The 20,729-nt window shown below is 35.9% G+C and overlaps 1 protein-coding gene and 1 long non-coding RNA gene across 2 annotated transcripts; both read right to left on the bottom strand.

Moving 5' to 3' along the window:
• Positions 1-12,645: 12,645 nt before the first annotated feature.
• On the bottom strand, positions 12,646-13,450 carry LOC113354231. Its single transcript, XR_003361738.1, has 3 exons — positions 13,315-13,450; positions 12,969-13,195; positions 12,646-12,805 (listed from the first exon to the last, which is right to left on the bottom strand). It is a non-coding gene; the product is annotated as an uncharacterized LOC113354231 (long non-coding RNA).
• A 2,105-nt stretch (positions 13,451-15,555) lies between these two features.
• Positions 15,556-19,288, bottom strand: LOC113349651 (mitochondrial thiamine diphosphate carrier 2-like). The gene is made up of 8 exons (XM_026593657.1): positions 19,101-19,288; positions 18,797-18,951; positions 18,463-18,579; positions 18,011-18,122; positions 17,280-17,407; positions 16,612-16,764; positions 16,279-16,428; positions 15,556-16,022 (listed from the first exon to the last, which is right to left on the bottom strand). Exons 2-8 carry the CDS (start codon positions 18,911-18,913, stop codon positions 15,804-15,806), a joined length of 996 nt encoding a protein of 331 aa, XP_026449442.1. The 5' UTR covers positions 18,914-18,951; positions 19,101-19,288; the 3' UTR covers positions 15,556-15,803.
• Positions 19,289-20,729: the final 1,441 nt, after the last annotated feature.

A 20,729-nucleotide genomic window follows, 5' to 3' on the forward strand; every position in this document is an offset into this window, starting at 1 on the left:
CGAGTTTATCTCGCCTATCTATTTATCGAAATATGTGTTGGTAAGCTTTCGCTTGGCCAAGTTCATCATTACCTAGTGACGAAATTCATGTTATGTTTTAATCACTTTGAAAATTGCTTTGACGAAAAATGGTTTGTGAATAACAACTATATAACGTCCTCTAAAAATGTTTCAATGATTGAAATGAGACTTTAGATTATATAACCAATGATGGATATAAGCATTGTTGTGGAAACACATATATGTATAAGTCCTTATTCCTTGAACCGAAGTTTGCGAACTTTGTTGATCAAGAGAACTGGAACAAGAGCCGTGAACTTAGTCCGTGAACTGGCGGAAGTTCTCGACCCGAGAAAATCTGATGGAGTTTGAGAACTCCTTCCGGGAACTTAAGTCCGTGAACCCAGTCCGCGAACTTGAGTTGGTTATATCTAAAGAAGAATATGGTTGGTATGAAATGCTCGTATGGATAACCTTTTAGTTAACTATTGTTGAACCAACAAATTTACATGCTTGGGTACGGTTACACAAACCTAGAAACGTGCATTTCATTTGTGTGTAACAAGCTAGGTTTTCGATCTAACGGTTGAAAGATATTAGCTTGAATCTAATCAGGTTTTTCATCTAACGGTGAATATTGAATGCTTTGTTACCAAACTAACATTGATTGCAAACCCTGATTTAAAAGACTATATAAGGGAGAACTCTAGCAACTGGGAAACCTAATCCCCACACCTTACTATGATACTAGTTGTGTAAGCTAGAGTCGATTCTCCTTTAACCTTTGGTTTCTTCTTTAAAACCAGGTTAACGACTTAAAGACTTCATTGGGATTGTGAAGCCAGGCCGATACTACTTTCTCGTAGTTGTGTGATCTGATCTTGTTGTTTCTATCGTACGAGTATAATCACAAAGATTGGCTTGAGATTGATATCCCCGATTGGAAAGATATAAAAGTAGTCACAAACATCTTCGTCTCATCGTTTGTGATTCCACAATATCTTATTTCTCCACGTCGATTAAGATTATAGTGAGGTGATTGATCATACTAGGTTGTTCTTCGGGAATATAAGTCTGGGTTATCAATTGGTTCCTGTTCACCTTGATTTATCAAAAGACGGAACAAAACACGTAGGTATTTCTGTGGGAGACGGATTTATCTATTATCGTAGACTTTTCTGTGTGATACAGATTTTTTTATTAAAGTCTCCGACTTTGGGTCGTAGCAACTCTTAGTTGTGGGTGAGATCAGCTAAGGGAATCAAGTGCGTAGTATCCTGCTGGGATCAGAGACGTAAGGAGCGCAATTGTACCTTGGATCAGTGTGAGATTGATTGGGGTTCAACTACAGTCCAGACCGAAGTTAGGTTGTAGTAGGCTAGTGTCTGTAGCGGCTTAATATAGTGTGTGTTCAATCTGGACTAAGTCCCGGGGTTTTTCTGCATTTGTGGTTTCCTCGTTAACAAAATTCTGGTATCTGTGTTATTTTTATTCTGCATTATATTTTGTTATATAATTGAAATATCACAGGTTATGCGTTAGTTCAATCAATTAAAATATCCGACCTTTGGTTGTTGATCTAAATTGATTGACTCTTGGATATTGGTCTTTGGTACTATCCAAGTTATCTCTCTAGTATTTGATAAAGACTCGCAGATTTCTATTTGCTTGAGTATAGATCAAATCGAGAGATCGAGATATTAACTCTTTTTATATACTTTTATCTAGATTGGGTCTGACTGTCTAGTTGATTCTCTAGAAAGTATATTGGAGTTACTCCATACAGATTGCTAAGCGAAATATTGGGTGTGGTTGTTGTACCCCCCGCTTTTTCAGGAACAAAACTCGTAGGTATTTTTGCGGGAGACAGATTTATCTATTCCTACAGACTTTTCTGTGTGAGACAGATTTGTTTATCAAGTCTTCGACTTTGGGTCGTAGCAAATCTTGGTTGTGGGTGAGATCAGCTAAGGGAATCAAGTGCGTAGTATCCTACTGGGATCATAGACGTAAGTAGCGCAATTGTACCTTTAATGAGATTTATTAGGGTTCAACTACAGTCCAGTCCGAAGTTCATCGGTAGTAGGCTAGTATCTGTATCGGCTTAATACAGTGTGGTGTTCAAATATGGATTAGGTCCCGGGGTTTTTCTGCATTTGTGGTTTCCTCATTAACAAAATTTCTGGTGTATATGTTATTTCTTTTCCGTATTATATTTTGTTATATAATTGAAATATCACAGGTTGTGCGTAAAAATCGATCAATTGAGAAATCCAACCTTTGGTTTTTGATTGAAATTGATTGATCCTTGAACATTGGTATTTGGCATCGATCAAGTTAATTCTCTTATATTCAATCGGGCTCGCAAATTCCTATTTGCTGATTGCAGATTGAATTGAGAAAGATAGGTACAAAACTCTTTGATATACTTTTTTCTAGATTGAGTCTAACTGTCTAGTTGATTCTCTTGAAAGTATATTGGAGTTTGTCTATTCAGATTTCCAAACGAATTGTCGGGTGTGGTTGTTAGACCCCCGCTTTTCAACATTATTCTCCAGGATCCCTCTTATTTTTCAAGTACAAACTAGACACCATTAAATAGTTATGCCCAAAGCTCATGAGATAAGTAGGTAACCCCTCAACATCTTTTGTAACCCTACTTGTTCATCATTTTCCTTTTTATTATACGTTGTTTGTCTCTTGGTGATGAAATCTTACTTTCTTTCTCCAAAAACTTGGTTTCGTCGACATCATCATCTTCTTCTTCTTCATTTAAATCTACTTGGAACTCTTCATTTAAATTGGGAAGTTGGCATATATTGAAGAAGAGATTTAGTAATAGGAAAATGTCTGAGACTATAAGTACTGTCGGCATTGAAAACCAAATGTCGAGCATGCCGGCAACAATGCCGACATTATTTTTTTAAAACCTCATAACGCCGGCAGTGTAGAAATTTACTCCAGAAACTTCAAAAGTTAAAGCGTATGTTCCGGCATAATAGTTTATAATAGAAACAGTGTCGGCACGTCTTTAACTAGAAATCAGTACCGGCACCAAAAATCGACATGACATTCATCAAAAAACAATGCCGACAAACTGATACCAAACAGATTGAGGTCTTGATGTGGTGGTATCATGAGTTTTAACAAAACTACCACTCTTCATTACCCTCCACAAACTCTACCAATTTATTGGTCTAACAACAACAACACTATCAGCTTCATGGGATGATCCATTATCGTTCAATCCAGATCGTTTCTTAGGAACCAATATTAATTACCACGGACAAAATTTTGGTTTCTTTCCGTTCGGAAGTGGAAGACGTATCTATCCTGGCATCCCGCTGACCCAACAAGTTCTTCATATGGTGCTTGGATCATTGCTCCAATCATTTGATTGGGCACCTGAAAGTGGCGTCACACCTGAATCCATAAACATGGGTGAATCATACACGGTGAATGATTCGGTTATTCGGTAATAATTCATCTTTCTATCATTGAGGTGAACTTCACTAGATATATCCACTAAAACACCTGCCACGGGATTCTTTAGTGGGACGCTGGAAACCATTAAAGAAATATTCAGTCCACTGCCGTCACAAAAAGCTTATTCTCGAGAATGCCGGTATTACCAACGGCATAGTATGTTGCTTAAATTTCTATGCCGGCACATGATGTAAATTATCCAGAAACCTAAATTTTTCTTTACTTAATTATCGACATTGATACATTTCTGTCGAGCATGCCGAAAATTAGTTTCGGCATAGAATGTTAGTTACCAAGCATGTCGGTGAAAGTGCAACTTGTGATTGCTGAATTTGAAAGGGGTTCATATTCTCTAAACCATCCACGACCAAAGTTTATCCCTGTAGGAAGTAGCCTTCATGAAGCATAACTTTATTTAAAAACAATTGAAACAGGATAAGTAATCTGCAAAGCTACAGGAGGGAAATTCAGTTTTTGTTACATACATCAACTAGTTATTATGTGTCGCCCTGTAAAGGTGTAAAAATTGATCCAGTATGAACAACTGGTTCATTAAAGATATTATTTTGTGGTAATTATATAATTGTCCCTTGTATTGATGGGCTTCACAAATACCATTATCATACAATATCTGGGTCCATCAACGCTTTTATTTTTTTCCTTATTTACCCTTCTTTTATTCACCTTTGGATCGAATCGTTTTAGTTTGATTTTGAATTTTAAGTTTGCAAATTTTATTTCTCTTGCCTTCTCTTTCAACCATCTCCAGCACCTCTGCAACTATCACCACCAGCTCCGTCGCCGTCACAATCATGTCCTCCACGATTAGCAGTAGCAGCAGATCTATCACTGGGTTGGTGTTCGATTTCAACTTATTTCAATATTTTATTTATTGTTCTTCATCTTCTTAAGTTAATGAATGATTTTCTAGATTCAGAGGTCGACATATTTGGTTTTTTATATTCGATTTCATAGTTTTATCACTATTTTTGTGATTGACTTCCACTGATTTCAACTTAATTGTTTATCTTTCTAGGTTAAAATATTTATTTTCCAGATTCAGATCGATAGATTTGATTTTTTGTTTTCGAGTTGAAGATGGAATGAGATCTTTTCATGTTCGATTCATTGAAGCCAGATACCGATGCAATGTGTATGATTTTAGAGTTGAAGTTCTTCGAATTATTGAAGCTCAAAAAGCAATGATGATGGTGGTGGTTCTGGTGGCGGCGGTGATGGAGAAGGTATGTATTGGAATCTATTTTCTGTTTTTGTTTTGAAATTTTGGGTTACATCAGAAACTTTTTTATTTATAGTGATTCCAATTGAGATTTACTCTGTTGGTATTTATAAAGATTAATTATATAATTCCATTTTTTTGTATTAGTTTTTGGTGGTGGTGGTGGTTGAATTGATAAATCTGGGGTTATGGTTTGAGCTACTGGTGGTGGTGATGTAGTAATTAGTTTTGATTGCTTTGAACATGGTTATTAGTTTAGCACAAGTGTTTTCAATTTGTATCTAACATTATTACGGTGTTTTTTTATACTTCATTCAAATATGCACTTAGGTAATTTCATTTCCAATTTCAATTTTGACTCTGGTCGTGAGTTGTTATTGATGCTTGTTAAGTTTCGAAATCCTATTTGAATTTATTTATTCTCAAGAATTGGGCATATTTAGATTTTTGAATGCAGATTGATGCAGGAAGAAATTGGGATGCTTGCGAACGATGCAGGTGAAATAACGAGGTATATGAGGACTAATTTTGATTAGTAAGTTGTAAACTACCATATATGGTGTTGAAATTTCGCTGTCTGTTGAATGCGTAGGTGAAAATCTAGTAGGCCTAATATACACCATCAATGGGAAACTCAACTATTAGAGATCAATTTGAAAGAAGCAAGTACTGTAATGACTAAGCATGTACTGCAATGACTAGTATACAGAGGTTCTTAATTACTAATACATAGGTACGGTTCTTAATTACTAAGAAGCTAATATATAGATACAATTCTTAATCACTGTAATGACTATGACTAAGAAAGTAGTGTAATGATTGATTAAGAAGCTAATATATAGGTATAGTTCTTAATTACTAATGTACAATCAGTATACAGAGGTTGGTAGTTTGTAAATTGAAAGAGGTTAGAAATGTTAATTAGTTTCTGAAAGTATTGTATTATATACTAGTAAATTATTAAAGCTAGTAGCTCAGTAATCTAGACTCCAATTAAATGATTAAGGATTTTAATCTATACATGTTCAAATTTCTATAATGTAAACAAGAACATTAACTTATTGAGCTTCCAGATGCTTGTTTCCAGCACTGGGTAGTGGATGTTGCAGTGATGGTGGGGGTAGTGGTGGGAGACAGTATGGAATTGTATTGAAAGCGCCAAACATTTTTGTAGAACTCTTATATATCTTATAAAAAAAGAGAAGTCTTATAGTCTATTATTTTAGTATTTGCTGATTGATTGCTACATTTATATAGTTTGAGATAGTTATTCAAGTAATATGGATTTTTGAATGCATATATGGATGTTATTGTGATGGAGCATGTAACTGCTAAGGCACAGCGTTAATCAAGCAAGCAAAAGATGCCGCAAGGAACAAAAAGGTTGGTTTTTCATACTCTGAACTATAAATTGATAACTCCAACTGATTTAGGTTCGTTAAATTTGTTTCGTTCCATTGTTCATACCATGTGTTACTTCATTTCGTTGACAATATGTCTTGTCTAGCATAATCGTACTCATGGTGAATCGGCTCAGTAATTTCATTTTTCCTCGAATAACATGAAATTGAATTGATCATGTGGTGAAACGGTAGCACAACTGACTACTTCAGTAGATGCGCGTTCGATTCACGTCAGATTCACTAATTTTAGTACATCAATTTTTGCGATCAACTTTGGTTATTGATACTAAATTTTGGGTTCAACTTTGGTTGTTGATACCATATTTTGGGATCAACTTTGGTTGTTGATACCATAAATAGTTTGAACATTTCTGAATTTTTAATTTGGGGATCAACTTCGGTTGTTGACACCATATTATTTATTTATTTTATTTTCTAATTTTTTCTTGGGGGATCAACTTCAGTTGTTGACACCATATTATTTATTTATTTTATTTTATGATTTTTTCTTGGGGGATCAACTTCGGTTGTTGGCACCATATTATTTATTTTATTTATTTTCTGATTTTTTTTAGGATCAACTTCGGTTGTTGACACCAGATTTTGGATCAATTTCGGTTGTTGACGCCATATTGTTTTCTTATGAGTTTTTTATTTTTGTTTTTGGGGATCAACTTCGGTTGTTGACACCAGATTTTGGGATCAACTTCAGTTTTTGGCGCCACATTAGTTTTTACCTTTTTATAACTTTTTGATTTTTGTTTTAGGGATCAACTTCGGTTGTTGACATCGAATTATGGGATCAACTTCGATTGTTGACGCCATTTCACCTTTTTATGATTTTTTTTAGGATCAACTTTAGTTGTTGACACCCGATTATGGGATCAACTTCTGTTGTTGATATGATATAAATCTTTTTCTTTCTTATTTTCTGATTTTTGTTTTGGAGGATCAACTTTGGTTGTTGACACCACTGGCGGTGGTGGTGGCAGGCGATGGTGGACTAGAGGTGGTGGCGGACGGTGGTCCACTGGTGGCGGACGGTGGTGGACTGGGGGTGTGGGTGGCGGGTGGTGGTGGACTGGTGGACAGTGGTGGCGGGTAGTGGTGGTTGGTGGTGGACTGGTGGCGGATGGTGGTGGGCGGTGGTGGGCTGGTGGCGGCGACGGTGGAAAACTGGTGGTGGCTGGCGATGATGTGGCGGTGGTGTTCCGGTAGTGGAGTACTAGTGGGGGTGGCGGTTGGTAGGTGGTGGTGGAATGGTAGTTCAATGTTGGTGGTGGTGGTGGATATTTGGTGGTGCTAGTGGTGGTGGCGGCGATGGAGTGATAGATAAAAAATATTGTTGTATTTTGAAATTAAGAAATATATTATATGAATGAGGGTATTAAGGTAATCTATTTTTTAATGGATAAGGTTTTTAAATGATAGGGGTATATTTATTGTTGTATAAGGTTATTTGTTGGGTCTTAAAAGTAAGGGTATTTAATTAATATACCCTTTTGTGTTCGGGCGATTGCCATCTATCACCACAATCCTTTTAACAAGTTTACAGAGGTGTATTGGATTAGGATTTAAATAGATATTAACAATCCTAAAAACTCCTAGGTATTCGATTAGGATTTATAATGAATCATTAAATATCCATGGTATTCAATTAGGATAATTTTAGATTCCACAAATATCCTAGGTATTCAATTCATTTAAGATTTCTTAGGATAATTGAGGGCCAAGATACATATGGATTCTTATGGATATTTATAGGCAAAATATGATGTTATTATCTTATATCAATGTCAACCCACACTGCAAGAGTTTCATGGATTCTTGTGGACAATTTTTTTATTTTTTATTTTTTATCACATCATGCTATGTTTTTACACCGCCCTCCACCAGCCACCGCATCACCACCAATAACAACCACCACTGCCCACCACCACCACCACCAGTAACAACCATCACTAACCACCGTCATCGACCACCAACTACCACCACTGAAAACAATCACCACAGTCACCACCAACCACCATCACTGCCAACCTCCACACATCACCCACCACCTCAACTTATGGATGTTTTTTTATTGAAAGGAATATATGATGCAATTTGTAAATCTGAACTAATCCTAACTTATCTATTATAATCCAAAATTATATATCTATAAGAATCTATAAGATTCATTTAAGAAACATTATAAATCCACTAGATTCAGGCAAACGACTATCCATTTTTATCCATCCAAATCCTGATCCAATACACTCCTGGAAGAAACAAAAAAAGACAAAACAATAGTTTAATTTTGATCAGCCAAATTCAAAAATCCCCTAAACATTCTTCAAATTTAATGTTAAGTATTAACCAAAAATTCTGGGAACTACAACCAGTGCTACCGGCATAGAATTCAAGCTAAAAATAATGCTGGCACGGGAAAATGGTACGGTATTCATCCAAAAATTCATGCTGGGACAAACTATTGGCAGGGTATTCATCATGAACACAATGTCGGGAACGGATTGAACCTATTTGTTGGGGGTTTGATTTTGATTTCTATAAACCCGGTGTTTTAATTTGAGGATTATGTTTCCGAAAGCATTTTTATAGAAGAGATTAATACATAATCGAACTATTTTTTTTTGAACCGATAATCAATCGACGATAAAAAATCGTCTTGAAAAGGAGAAGGGGATAGGCTACAATGACTTTTTGTTTTTAAATTTAGATTTTTATTTAGGTGAAAGGGTAGCATAGTGATTTTTAATTAATGAAAAGGATAATTTGGTACTTCCAACCCCAAAAAAATATCCCTTAACAGACAATATTGGACGGGAAAAATAATTTATATCCCCCAATTAATTTAACTATTCCTGATCGCCCGTTCTTTTTTACTCTCCTCTTTTTCTTTTTCTATCTCTCAATTTACGGTGCTGCCTCTACTAGTACTACAAGTTCTTCTCTTTATATGTAATTAGTGTCTTACCCGTGCGTTGCATGGGGCTAAGTTAGTTGTGGTGTAATTAGTGCTGAAAAATGAAGAGACGGGTCTCTCCCAGAGTGTCTACTTGCATATCAGATGGTTGTATCTGCGAAAATGTAGAGGTCGCAGAATGTTTGATACTTTATAAATTTTTACATTTTTTATCGTATCAAACAGAATATTTTTGTTTGTGACAATTTTTTTTTTCCACAGGACGATATCTAACAGAATTAATTGAAATGACCCTGCCAACACTTATCATCATCGCAAAAATTCTAAAACACCATAATGAGCTGCCTCAGTAGGAAGGCTTCAGCCCTTCAAGAACGTCTGCAGCTGAAACCATACTTCCCAATTGGAATTGGCATGATATTAATCTCAAAACATTGATTTGTCCCTTGCAGCAATGTGTTTCCCCACCATGTCCTTCAAAACCATGTGCCTAATTTGGATGTCTTACTGCAAGTATCCGTAAAATGAGTCCTTTGATTTTATAAGTTCTAACGAAAACATTTATTCCAAGTTCATTTCCTGAACTTCCCGGATGCATCATTGAACTAAGATGGGTGTGTCACTATCCACATAACATCCACCCAAATGTCTTTGCATATATAGTATACGTCTCGCATCCTTGTACTAACACGTTGTGGCTGCTAAATCAAATTTCCTTGGCAACTACTGCCAACTTTAATGTCGGCATACACCTGAGCAGTTAGGGTTAGTGGCAGTAGCAGTGTTATTTATACTTCTGTACAATTTTTGCTCTTTCGAGTCTTGATATGTGGTAAGAAAAAATTTCCCTTTCACAGACAATTTTTTTTTTAGCTTACAATGATTAAATGTCAATAATCAGTCTTTGGTTATATATGTGTGTGTGTAATTGTGCACAGCAGAAGACTACCGAAGTTTCACGACAGACCTGCAACAGATATGGTGCCCAACACAAACAAACCAAAGTATAATAATAATCAAAACTTCATTGCATTAAACTTCGAATGCCTTAGATTAAAGTGAAAACAAAAGATATGTATTAACATTATGGCTATCCAACTTACTTTTGGATGAAAGAATGTAATTCTAAGAGGAATCTTAATTCATGTTCTTCATTGAAGCAACCATAAAAGTTTAAAATCTGTCTTCAGTACGTACATCTAATAGCCAACAACTGCATTGGAACAGTGAAATTTATAACTATGACTATTGAATTGTGAAGATTCGGAAAGGAAAGAATTGGTAGTTAATAGTTTACAAACTTATAGCCGCACATTTGTTATAAATTAATATAATATACTCCTACAGGTGTATACCCCTCTACACAGTGTCACAGTCTCCGGAAATCAGCTACCTTCATGTTAGCATTACAGTTGTGCTAAATGAATTAGTTCTCCTACATACTTTACCATGCAAACGTATTGGAAGGACAACCTAATATTTTAAAACTGATGCAGCTGATTAGCCTTTCATGTTGATTTCCATCTATGGGAGTCGAACCCATAACTCAAGGCAGAATGCCACGCGCTCTACCAGTTGAGCTAAGACGGAACGTGCTGGTATAGGGAGTTATGTACATTACATAAATTTTTAAAATAAAAGACTGATTTAAAATTATGAGTAGATTTCCTGATCCAATTTATCAAAATTCATGTTTATTTGGTATTACCAAATTGACTAACCACTACTATAATAAGAAAATATGGTGCTAACACTGTAGTCGTTTGTTTAATATAAGCATATGAATACGTACCCATACTACCTCTAAAATTTGCAGACAGAAAAATTCCATACTTATGAAAATTAGGCAGCAATGGGAACCTATATGCCACGTTTTTTTTCTTTTAACGCTTAATTTTTTTTCTTTTTAATAGCACGAACCATGAGCTACGTAACATTCCAATTATTCGCAGATATACAGTAATCCATACCAAACTACAGAACTTTAAAATGAGACAAAGCAGAGACCTTTTCATTAATGAAAATGTACATATATAAGAGCGGAAATGGTTTGATGTGTGCAGAGAGTGCTTACCAAGTCCAGGTACCTCATAATCATTAACAATTTTAAAGGTTTTTATATGTGTTGCTTACAAAGTTGGTGTCCTCTGATGATCATCTGCAAGCAAGCAAAACATGACGAACATCATGTCATAGTTCGCACTCGCACACTTTCTGCAGCTCACATTCCAAATAGCAAGTCAGGGAAAAATTTAAGGTACAACCTTATTCACCAATAGTATCAAGATCGAAATCAAATTAAGCCTTCAACGACTACAAAAATATCAGTTTGCTCCACTACTTTTTACTACAAAGATGCTAACGACATCCAATATCTCCTTTATTAGGTTAGTACCAAACTTTTACTTGACCTACAACTACAAAGTTGCAAAAGAGGAGCAGTTCAAAGGAATCAAAACTAAAAAATGTGAGCATGAACACTTCTTTAATCAAGGTAGTTAAAAAGAAAGCACAAAATAAACAAATATTCATCCTATGCTCCAGATATCGGTTGCGAAAGTTAATATGCGTCCTATGCCCCAAATAATGATAGCAAAAGTTAATATGCATCCCAAATAATAACAAAAAATCCCAATTAACAATATAATTGATATGGTGTTCTCTGTCTACATCTTGTACTATTAAAAGCTCCAGGGTTATATTTATAAGTATGAGATGGACTAAACTAATCCATTTAACTATAATGTTTCTCTCAATCTCTCACAGTGTCACTCTCTAGGCCTCCTAAACGTGTTAAAGCAATCAACATGGATCAATTGGTATGTATATTTCCATCGCCATTTAAGAACTCAGGTATCTATTCCCCGGACACACGGAATAATGAATTATACGTACCCATTTATGTTGTCCAATAATCTCACCTGCTTCCATGTAGCCATAGCTTCAGAAAAATAAAACTCGTATGACCACTTTTCAAGTTTACTTACACCGACATGTCTTTTTGTATGTACACCCTCTTCAAAGTATTCATGGAGGAAATCTATCAATTTTTTTTGCCTTAAGTTCTTTACGCATGCAATTTGATCCATTAAAAGTAGATTTGTTTAGTATTCTAGCATATGAATCAAATCGACGTGTTACGGAAAAACCATTTTTTTTTTCAAAATGCAATTTTTGGAACTTGGAAAAATGTGCAGCAAAACATTAAAAGATATGAATTCAAGCTTGGTTTTCGGGCTCACCAAGATTGCATCATGCAAATGCAGTAGCAGAGCAATGAGATTGGATTGTTTAAACCATATGTTCGATTATGGGTCCGTTGATTTAGACTATAGCCTCAGATGATGATAGATGTGTACAATAAGCAAGAAAATAATATTATCATCCTCATGGTTGTTTAAACCAATAATTATCAAGATACATCGTATAATATTTCATTTTGTAATCTAATTATTTGATGTAATCTTTCCTTAACTCTTTGAGGTACCATATAAATACATCAGGTCTACTGCACTTTTAGGTTGTGTATACACTTAGTGTGGCATTTAAGAAATTAAAACAATGTCACATATTCAGTATTGCACGATGTAGGAATTTCCATCTAGAACCGCCATAGTATCCTATAAATGCATCAATTCTACTGCACTTGTAGGTCGTGTATATTAGTATGACATTTAGAAATTAGAGCAGTTTTAATGTGTCACCTATTGAATATTGCACGATGTTGGGCAGGAAGTCCACCAGGCACCACTGCCCAAAAAAACACCAGAAACATCATTTGATGCCATTAGACTCCACAACTAAAGCAAAATTGAATTTACATAGTTACATCTGCCAACAAATCATCGCAAAAACAACCATGGTCATTTATCATAACTATAGAAACACTATATTAGCAATAGATGTTACATACCTGTAAGTTATTTGCAAACAACCATCTTTGTTTTCAATACAATACTTGCAACCCGGACTTCATCTCCACTTTTTTTTCTTTTCTTTTCTTTTCTCGGATAGTTTTATCAACATGATGTCTTCTTGCCCTCCTCTTTTTAGGTCCTGGTAGTCGTTCCTTACTAACTCCAGAATAAAAAATTGAACTATTAAGCAACCTTCCTCCTCTCCTAGTTGCAGAGATTTAACCTAAAACCAAAAAATCCAATAATTAAGCAACCAAATCACAAACCTAAAAAAAAATCCATAAAGATGAACTGGCAACCCAAACCAAAATAGTAAACCTAAGAACATAATATTGTTCTTACCTGATATCGATAAAAAATAGCTAACCTTCTGCTTTCTCTTTGTTTGTCATAGTATTTTTTTTACCATGTTTTTCAGAGAATCAGGAAAGAAGAGAAGAGAATTAGGGCTGTCGGAGCTTTGAGATTTGACGACGGTGGAGGCGGGGCAATGAGATAACAAATATTAGGAGAGTAATCTTCGCACCTTGTGTTTTATGTGCACGAAAAATTTGTAATAATAGACTGTTGACCCTCGATTTCTATTGGCTCCGGATCAGAAACTCTAAAATTCAAAATTTTGCGCTAATTTTTAATGTGAGGCCAGCAATTTGTACTCAACAAATTATATATGCAATAGTAGTACAATTTCTTCTTCTGTTTATAGAACATTTACTAGTATCTCAAAGTTTCCAACTAAGAGACAAGCTATTTGAGTTTCAAAAAAACCTTATGTCAGTCCCAATATTGGGCACATCCAAATTTTTGGAAATAAGAAATGGAAGAGGAAATGAAGACAAGAACAACTTGTAAGTTTAAACACCCGAAAGAGTGTGAAACTGGAAGGAAAAAAAAAAAGATTAACTGAATATTCGTTGAAGCACAAATACTAAGTTGGGTGACATCAATTTAAGATCGGTGGACCAAGACCGATCGGTATACCATGCAACTGCCAGCACCTTCTGTTGGATATTTTCAACGTTTTCAAAGTTTGCCGCTACGCAGAGTTATACGGTGATCGACCTGACCTGTGGGGGTCTAGGGGGCAACATCCCCTAGTAGAGTCCGAGACAGCGTCTCGTGAAATTTTTTTTCTTCTGGTTTTACTTTGTAAAACCTAGAAGTATCCATTCAAAATTGAACAGACGCGTCTCTTCCCATAAGCCACCATTAATGGCTTTTGGAAGCGTCTGTTGGTGATGAAACGACACTACCAACAGGCATGAATATCACTATAAGTAGCGAAGATGTTCTCCCATTCCAATACATCAAAAACAATTTGTTTTCTTCTTCTCTAAAAAGCATCATCAGAACCTTATACAGTGTGATTCTTGGTCGGGTCAAGGAAGTACAATCCTTGAATTCGATTACGGTGTTAGGGCTTCATTGAATCCTAAAGGCATAATTCGAGAGACCGTTTGTACTCGCCAAATTTATTGGGAAAGGTCGAATTATTGTCTAAAAGAATCGAAAGAGCCTTGAAGTCAGGGGTACACCATTTTCTGTTTCTGTTTTCATCCTCTTGTTTAACCCAAAATTTCCAACACCTTCAACTAGCAGTAGGGCACCATCCACTGATCGGTTCCTACTTTAACTTCTCGAACAAGATAAGAGTCAATCATAGACATAGAAATGGTATATACCAATAAAAAAATCTGAGAAATAGTGCCTTTTGCATTGGAGAAAGCAGATACTAATGGATTTTCCGAATTTTTCTTTAGACAAGTGCACACTTTCCCCTCTCCAACGCAAAAGACATTATCTCTTTTATTTTTATTGGTGTTTATCATTTTCAATGCTAATGATTGGCTTTTATCTTATGCATGGATGCACAAGATAACAAAACCCTATTTATATTTATATATTATACTATAAAATAACTTTTTTGTGTCGATAGTCAAAAAGAGTTGTTTTACCGTAGGTTTTAGAGGAATTTTCGCTTCCCTAGGTAGACATTCCCTTAGCACAGGCAATAGGAAAAAGATAAACCGCAGAAGCATATTAGTTGCTTCTATCAACAACTTGTGTGTTCTTCATCAATAGTCAAAATGATGTACATCTTTTAGTAGATTAGAATTTAAAACTTTGTTCGTTTGGTAATCCTTGATTAAAACACCCATAAACAGTGACAAAGCGAAGGTTCTCTTGTTTTCTAGGGTGACAAGCAGAAAACCTAATATGGATGTAGTATTTAAACAAAAGGTCTGTAGAAGTGAAAGAACTTGGACTGTTTTCATGCGGGATGGCAGTCTATCTAGAATTTAAAAAGGAATCCGTAAATTAAAGAAAAAAAAAGAATTAGTACAATTGTCAATTGAGAATCAACCACACGGTATTTCGATATGTTCCATGTTTTAACTATAAACCATTGTCTTCTCCTATCCTCTACTTGAGCCGGCCATTTTGATTTTCAAATAATTGTAAATGTCAGCTTCTAGTAGTACTGTAAGTCTGTAAGCCAAGGTACTGCATTTTATTGACACTGTTCTACAAACTTTACAAATTTAAAGTTTCCCGTACAATTTTTGTCATGAGAGATTAAGATGAAGAAGACTTGTATAATATTTCCGTTCATGAAAAATACCGAGTACAATCATGTAATGGTTCCCCTCATCTATTCACCTTTTAGGGTATTTAAAAAAAAATATGTAAAGGGGGGATTATTACAGACTATCTAAATCAGAAAGTATGAATTATGAACCTTTCCTTTTTCTTTTCTTTTCTTTGTAACTACGTGAAATAGAATAGAGAGAAAAAAAAATACCGTACTATAAAATGAATCAAACTCTGTATCAAGTCAAGTGGGATTCTAACCATTCTGATGTGTATTCATAAGCTACAAATGTGACTGCACCCGCTGGAGCAGCTTTGATAACAGAAGGGACAATACCCTTGTAAAGACCAGCCCACCCCTCAGTTACCAAGATGCGCCTTAGGGCATCAAACATGCCATTATAAGCATGGTGCTCAACCCGAGCTCCATACTTTGGGTCCCTGGGAAGTCCTATAATCTGCAGCATCAAAAAAAGATACAAATTATATAAAATTTAGAGCATAAATTGATTTATCTTAGAAACTTAGACAGCTATGCAGCTCTAGTATACATAACAACCAACATGTTCAGCGTTGGCATTGGAATGACAAAATACCATAGCCATGTAACCGATTTACCAGACCATGGTCTTAGGTTTGCCAAGTAAAACTTTAATACTTTAATATAGAATAAAAAAAAGAGTCCACAAGATATAAGTATGTCCCAAGATATACCTGGAACCTCTTCTTGACCACATCAAGGGGGTGGCAGACAGCTTTGGCACATGTACCAGAAGCTAACCCACAGACAAAAAGCTGGAAGCTAGAGAGACTTTCACTTGTAAGTTTTGAACCTTGATTGGATGATCTGAGCCTGTTCAGCCGCTAAAAGAACAAGAAGCGTGATAATATTAGGTAATTAGGAAGTTTCCTACCAACTGGTAACTAGTTGCCAGTTGGTTACGTTCTTACTTTTCAAGCAAAGTCGCACATAATTAAGTGATTACACGAGATGCAGACAAGTTGTACATTATAATTTCTTCAAAATGCAAGAAAATGTGATCTTACCAAGGTCCAGCGCTTAAAGGTGTCATAGGTGCCAAACTGCAGGCCAGCATAAGGAATGATCTCAACCAAAGTCGGCGCTAAGCCTGCATATAACCCTCGAAAGCCACGACTTCTCACGATGTCAACGAAGGCAGATCTCATGGTTGTATATACCTAAATAAAGTGAGTCAGGCGTAAATACTTTCAACCTTTCTCTCCCGAAAAATTGAATAACTTAATCCAATTTCTCTGAAACACGCACATAACTTTTTCTTGTTTTGCGAGAAACTCCACAAAGGGTGCAACTTATTGAAAAGGATCAAATGAATGCATACAGTAAAATGGAGGGGAACGTGGAGGGGAAAATGACCACCAAACAGCAGTGTTAAATGTAACTCCAAATTTCACCAATAATAACACACAACCCATTACTTTCTTTCTGTATATGAGAACAACTGTATAGACGAGAGAAATAGCATACAGTCATTCCATCGAACTCTCAAGTTCCAAAATATATGCTCACACACACACACATGTATATGAATTTCATTTCTATCTAAAGTGATGTTGTTATCGCAGATGATTCAATGTGTCTATAATCGCTTTAAATGTATTTATTCCACAAGGTAGCTTGGTCAAAAAGACTGGAAGAAAAAAAGGAGGCCACTTTATGAACATAAAATGCATACCTTTGGCTCCCCTTGTGACGCTAAAATGGTTCGTAAGAGATCAAATGGATATGATCCGACAGTTGCTGCACATCCCGCTAATGCTCCGCTTAAGTAAGATAAGTAAGGGCTCAAATGAATGTGATCCTCTGCATCATTAAAGTGCCTGAGTTAGCAGTGCAGCAAACAGGGTATGAAGTGGCAATTACACATGGATATGAGCTTCATCAGAAGTAAGAACAACTGGCCAGAGTAATAGATGATTCAGATAACTCCTTCGAAGTTTGATTCAGTTAGCCAGCCACGCGAAACACTAGATTTTTCTAAGAAAAGTAACAAAGGAACCTAATAGTTTATAACCCTGGCCGAAAGCAATCAAGTCGAACTTATTCTAATTCAACCAAATAAAATAAGGTAAATGCATCATGATGCAAAGGGTCACTACATTCAATTAAAGTGAGCAATATTAGTTTCCAACCAAATGCCATATAACCTAATCACAGCAATATGTTTAAGTTGTAAACCAATACAAACTACGTATCAGACCCAAAACCCATAACTTAGCTTTGATTTTTTTCTACAAAGATAGAGATGTTTTCTTTTCTTTTCATTTACGCGTACATATATGATACTAATATGCATACACAATTGCAAATACAAATGAGAATGATTTATAAGCTATGCTAAAATTATATGATTGGTAAGACAAGGAATTTAAAAGAGCGTGAGTTCTTGTTCCAGTATGGGTGTACCTGCCTTAGATGAGCCTGAAACAAAGGTTTTAAACTTGTGCAACACCGTAAATTGTATAGAAGTATACGGCATGACCATGAGTAGCGCTGGGACGTTACCACGCCAAAAACCCTATCATAAGAAACTTTTGTTAGAGACAAGAGCATAAGAAGCATGCATATAACCAACACTTGGTTCCACACTAGCATTAGATAAGTTTCGTGCAAAGTGAAATAATAGCTTATACAGATCAGAGTGACTCCAGCATAGAACGTATTCATATTCCAGTTATCAATTTAGCTTACTTTGATTGCATGATTTTCGAGTGTGTAAAGATTTATGACCCGAATGTATTCATATTCCTATTAAAGACCAACCAGCCAATAAACCAAACAACAACCAAGGCTTACAACAAAAAGAAGTTAACAAAAATTCAACTAGAAACCAGTGATAAACATGGAGTATTTAGTACCGGTAAACCTTCTTCTCTAAGAATGTCCTTAGTCGCCTGCATCATCCCAGTATACTTTGACGACCCATACATCTCTTTCCGAAGTACTGCCCATGATGAAGTTGGCTCCAATTGAACCTGTCAACAGACACCCAAAGGGTCAGAAAAAGGACTTATAACATATACCAAAAGATAAACTAAAAATTAAGAGATTTTCATCACGGATAAAACCAAAACAACATATAGTTGAAAGAATCACCAGATGAATATGTATAAGTCTGGAATAACATACATCAAATTCTCGATCAATGGGCAAATTGTGGTACACTTAAGTGAAGCTAAATGAAGAACAGACCTGAAATCTAATCTTGATAACATCCAACGGGGATGTTACCGTTCGAGATATGCCACCAGAAATAGCCCCAGCAGCCGCGTCAATTAAAGCCCGTTTAAGCGGCCCTGGCTCTTCCATCGCTTAAAAGACACAACCCAGCACCTACCCCCAGTTACCTAATCAAATTCAATCAAAAATCACAGATATAATAGCCGTAAATAATCAATTAAACTCCCTAAAATCATCTGTAAAGATGAAATAAAACTAGGGTTTCATGAGATTTTCCGAATTCCCAAGAAATACAAATGGTCGTTAAAGTAATTACCTGGAAGAATGGAAATGCGAAAGAAAGAGTGGAACCGCCATTAAAGAGATGTATGTAGTTATAGATAAAGAGATGGATAGAAGAGATTGGTTGGCAAAACCGGAAAGGATGTCGGCTAATTAGCACTTATAGAGTAAGTACTGGTGATAAAAAGACAGCAGGGAAGGAAAAAAAGAAAGTGAAGAAACTTGAGAAACTTACGATTTATAAGGACTTCTTTTTGTTTTCTGAAGGAATTTATAAGGACTTATTTTGTCCCGGGCCCCGGCTACTAGTTGTTTGAGGGCTACACCAATGCCTATCGCTAATTTGGGAAACTCGGGGGAGACCCAAAAAAACAAAAAACATTCTTATTGTCAGGACCACAATTAATTTTGGATACCGTGATATCCATAAATAATTCTGTGACATCCATAATTATCCGAAATTATTAAAACCTGTCTACATGACGATTTATGCATCTGCATTACGTGTTATGCATACTGTTTTTCAGGGATAACTCGTTATGCATCCTAATTTTTCAGGGGTATAATTGGCAACACAACTTGGATATAACATATCTGTGAACACGCAGATCAAAGTCATCTGAGTATTCACAAACAATGTGTGCAGACTCATGACAATACAATAAATAGGTTGCGCCTGAAGGGAACAGATTGGTTATGTCGAATCCTTGACTCAGAGTTCTAATACTCTTCCTCGTCTCATTAATTACAATCATTGTCCTTAGCTCATACAATAAGATAAATAATGGACGAAGTATAAAATGTACGAACATGATATGCTATAAGTAACGAATTGAATATATAAAGTATGGATGTATGAACATAGACGAAACAGTTAACTTATATGATTCTCACTCAGATCCCTGTCTCCGAGATTGGGTTTTTCATTATATGGTGGGGATTACCGAAATAGTCGAATGACTTTGAGACTAATATAAGCATGCGTAGCAGGAGGAACCTCACTTACATTTTCTCTATTTCTCTGTCTCTCTCCTCTTCTCTTCTCAATGTTTTCCCCTACCGTTGGATCTGGTGGGTGGCGACGCTATTTTGATAAGGCGCGTCTCTTGGCTGTCCACGTGTGATATCAGATCTTGATGTTCTCAGTCGCATGTCCTCCACGTGTGTCTTTGTGGACATGTGACGGAAGATGAAATGTGTACCTACAATTTGCCCCTTTTCATCCTACTGGGCAGTTAGTCGAAGTGGGAAGAAATAACGTGTTACTCTCTTCATCTTCTCTTTATTATTTTCCTAGATTTTATGGCACGTTCCCCACTATTTGCAATAACTTCTTCTTGGATAGTGGGGCGGTTTTATTTCTCTTTGTATATATATATGAGAAGGAATATGAAAATTCTCTAGTCATAAATTTCATTCCTTATCTTTCCTCAGAACTTTTGTTCTCTGCTTTTGTTTCCTTGTTATTAATTGTTGTTGTTGCTGTTGTTGTTTTTGTCTTTGTTGCTGCTGCTGTTGTCGTTCCTCGGAGCTTTTCTGCTGTTGTTGTTGTTGTTCCTCGAAGCTTTCTTTACGACCCTGATTTTTCCTTTATAGGTAAGTGGTTCTACTGTGTATGATTATCTTTTGAAAAATATATTCGTTTTATGTTGCTCCTATATGT

This window comes from Papaver somniferum, chromosome 2 (genome assembly GCF_003573695.1).
Source record: "Papaver somniferum cultivar HN1 chromosome 2, ASM357369v1, whole genome shotgun sequence".
Lineage (NCBI taxonomy): Eukaryota > Viridiplantae > Streptophyta > Magnoliopsida > Ranunculales > Papaveraceae > Papaver > Papaver somniferum.

Bases quoted from the DNA above. Each gene is read 5' to 3' on its own strand.
- LOC113349651 (XM_026593657.1), bottom strand. From the start codon at position 18,913: ATGGAAGAGCCAGGGCCGCTTAAACGGGCTTTAATTGACGCGGCTGCT. The intron at 17,408-18,010 runs GTACACCCATAC...TTAATGATGCAG, and splicing joins TTCAGGCTCATCTAAGGCAG to AGGATCACATTCATTTGAGC. The intron at 16,023-16,278 runs GTATATCTTGGG...TTGATGCTGCAG, and splicing joins TGGTCAAGAAGAGGTTCCAG to ATTATAGGACTTCCCAGGGA.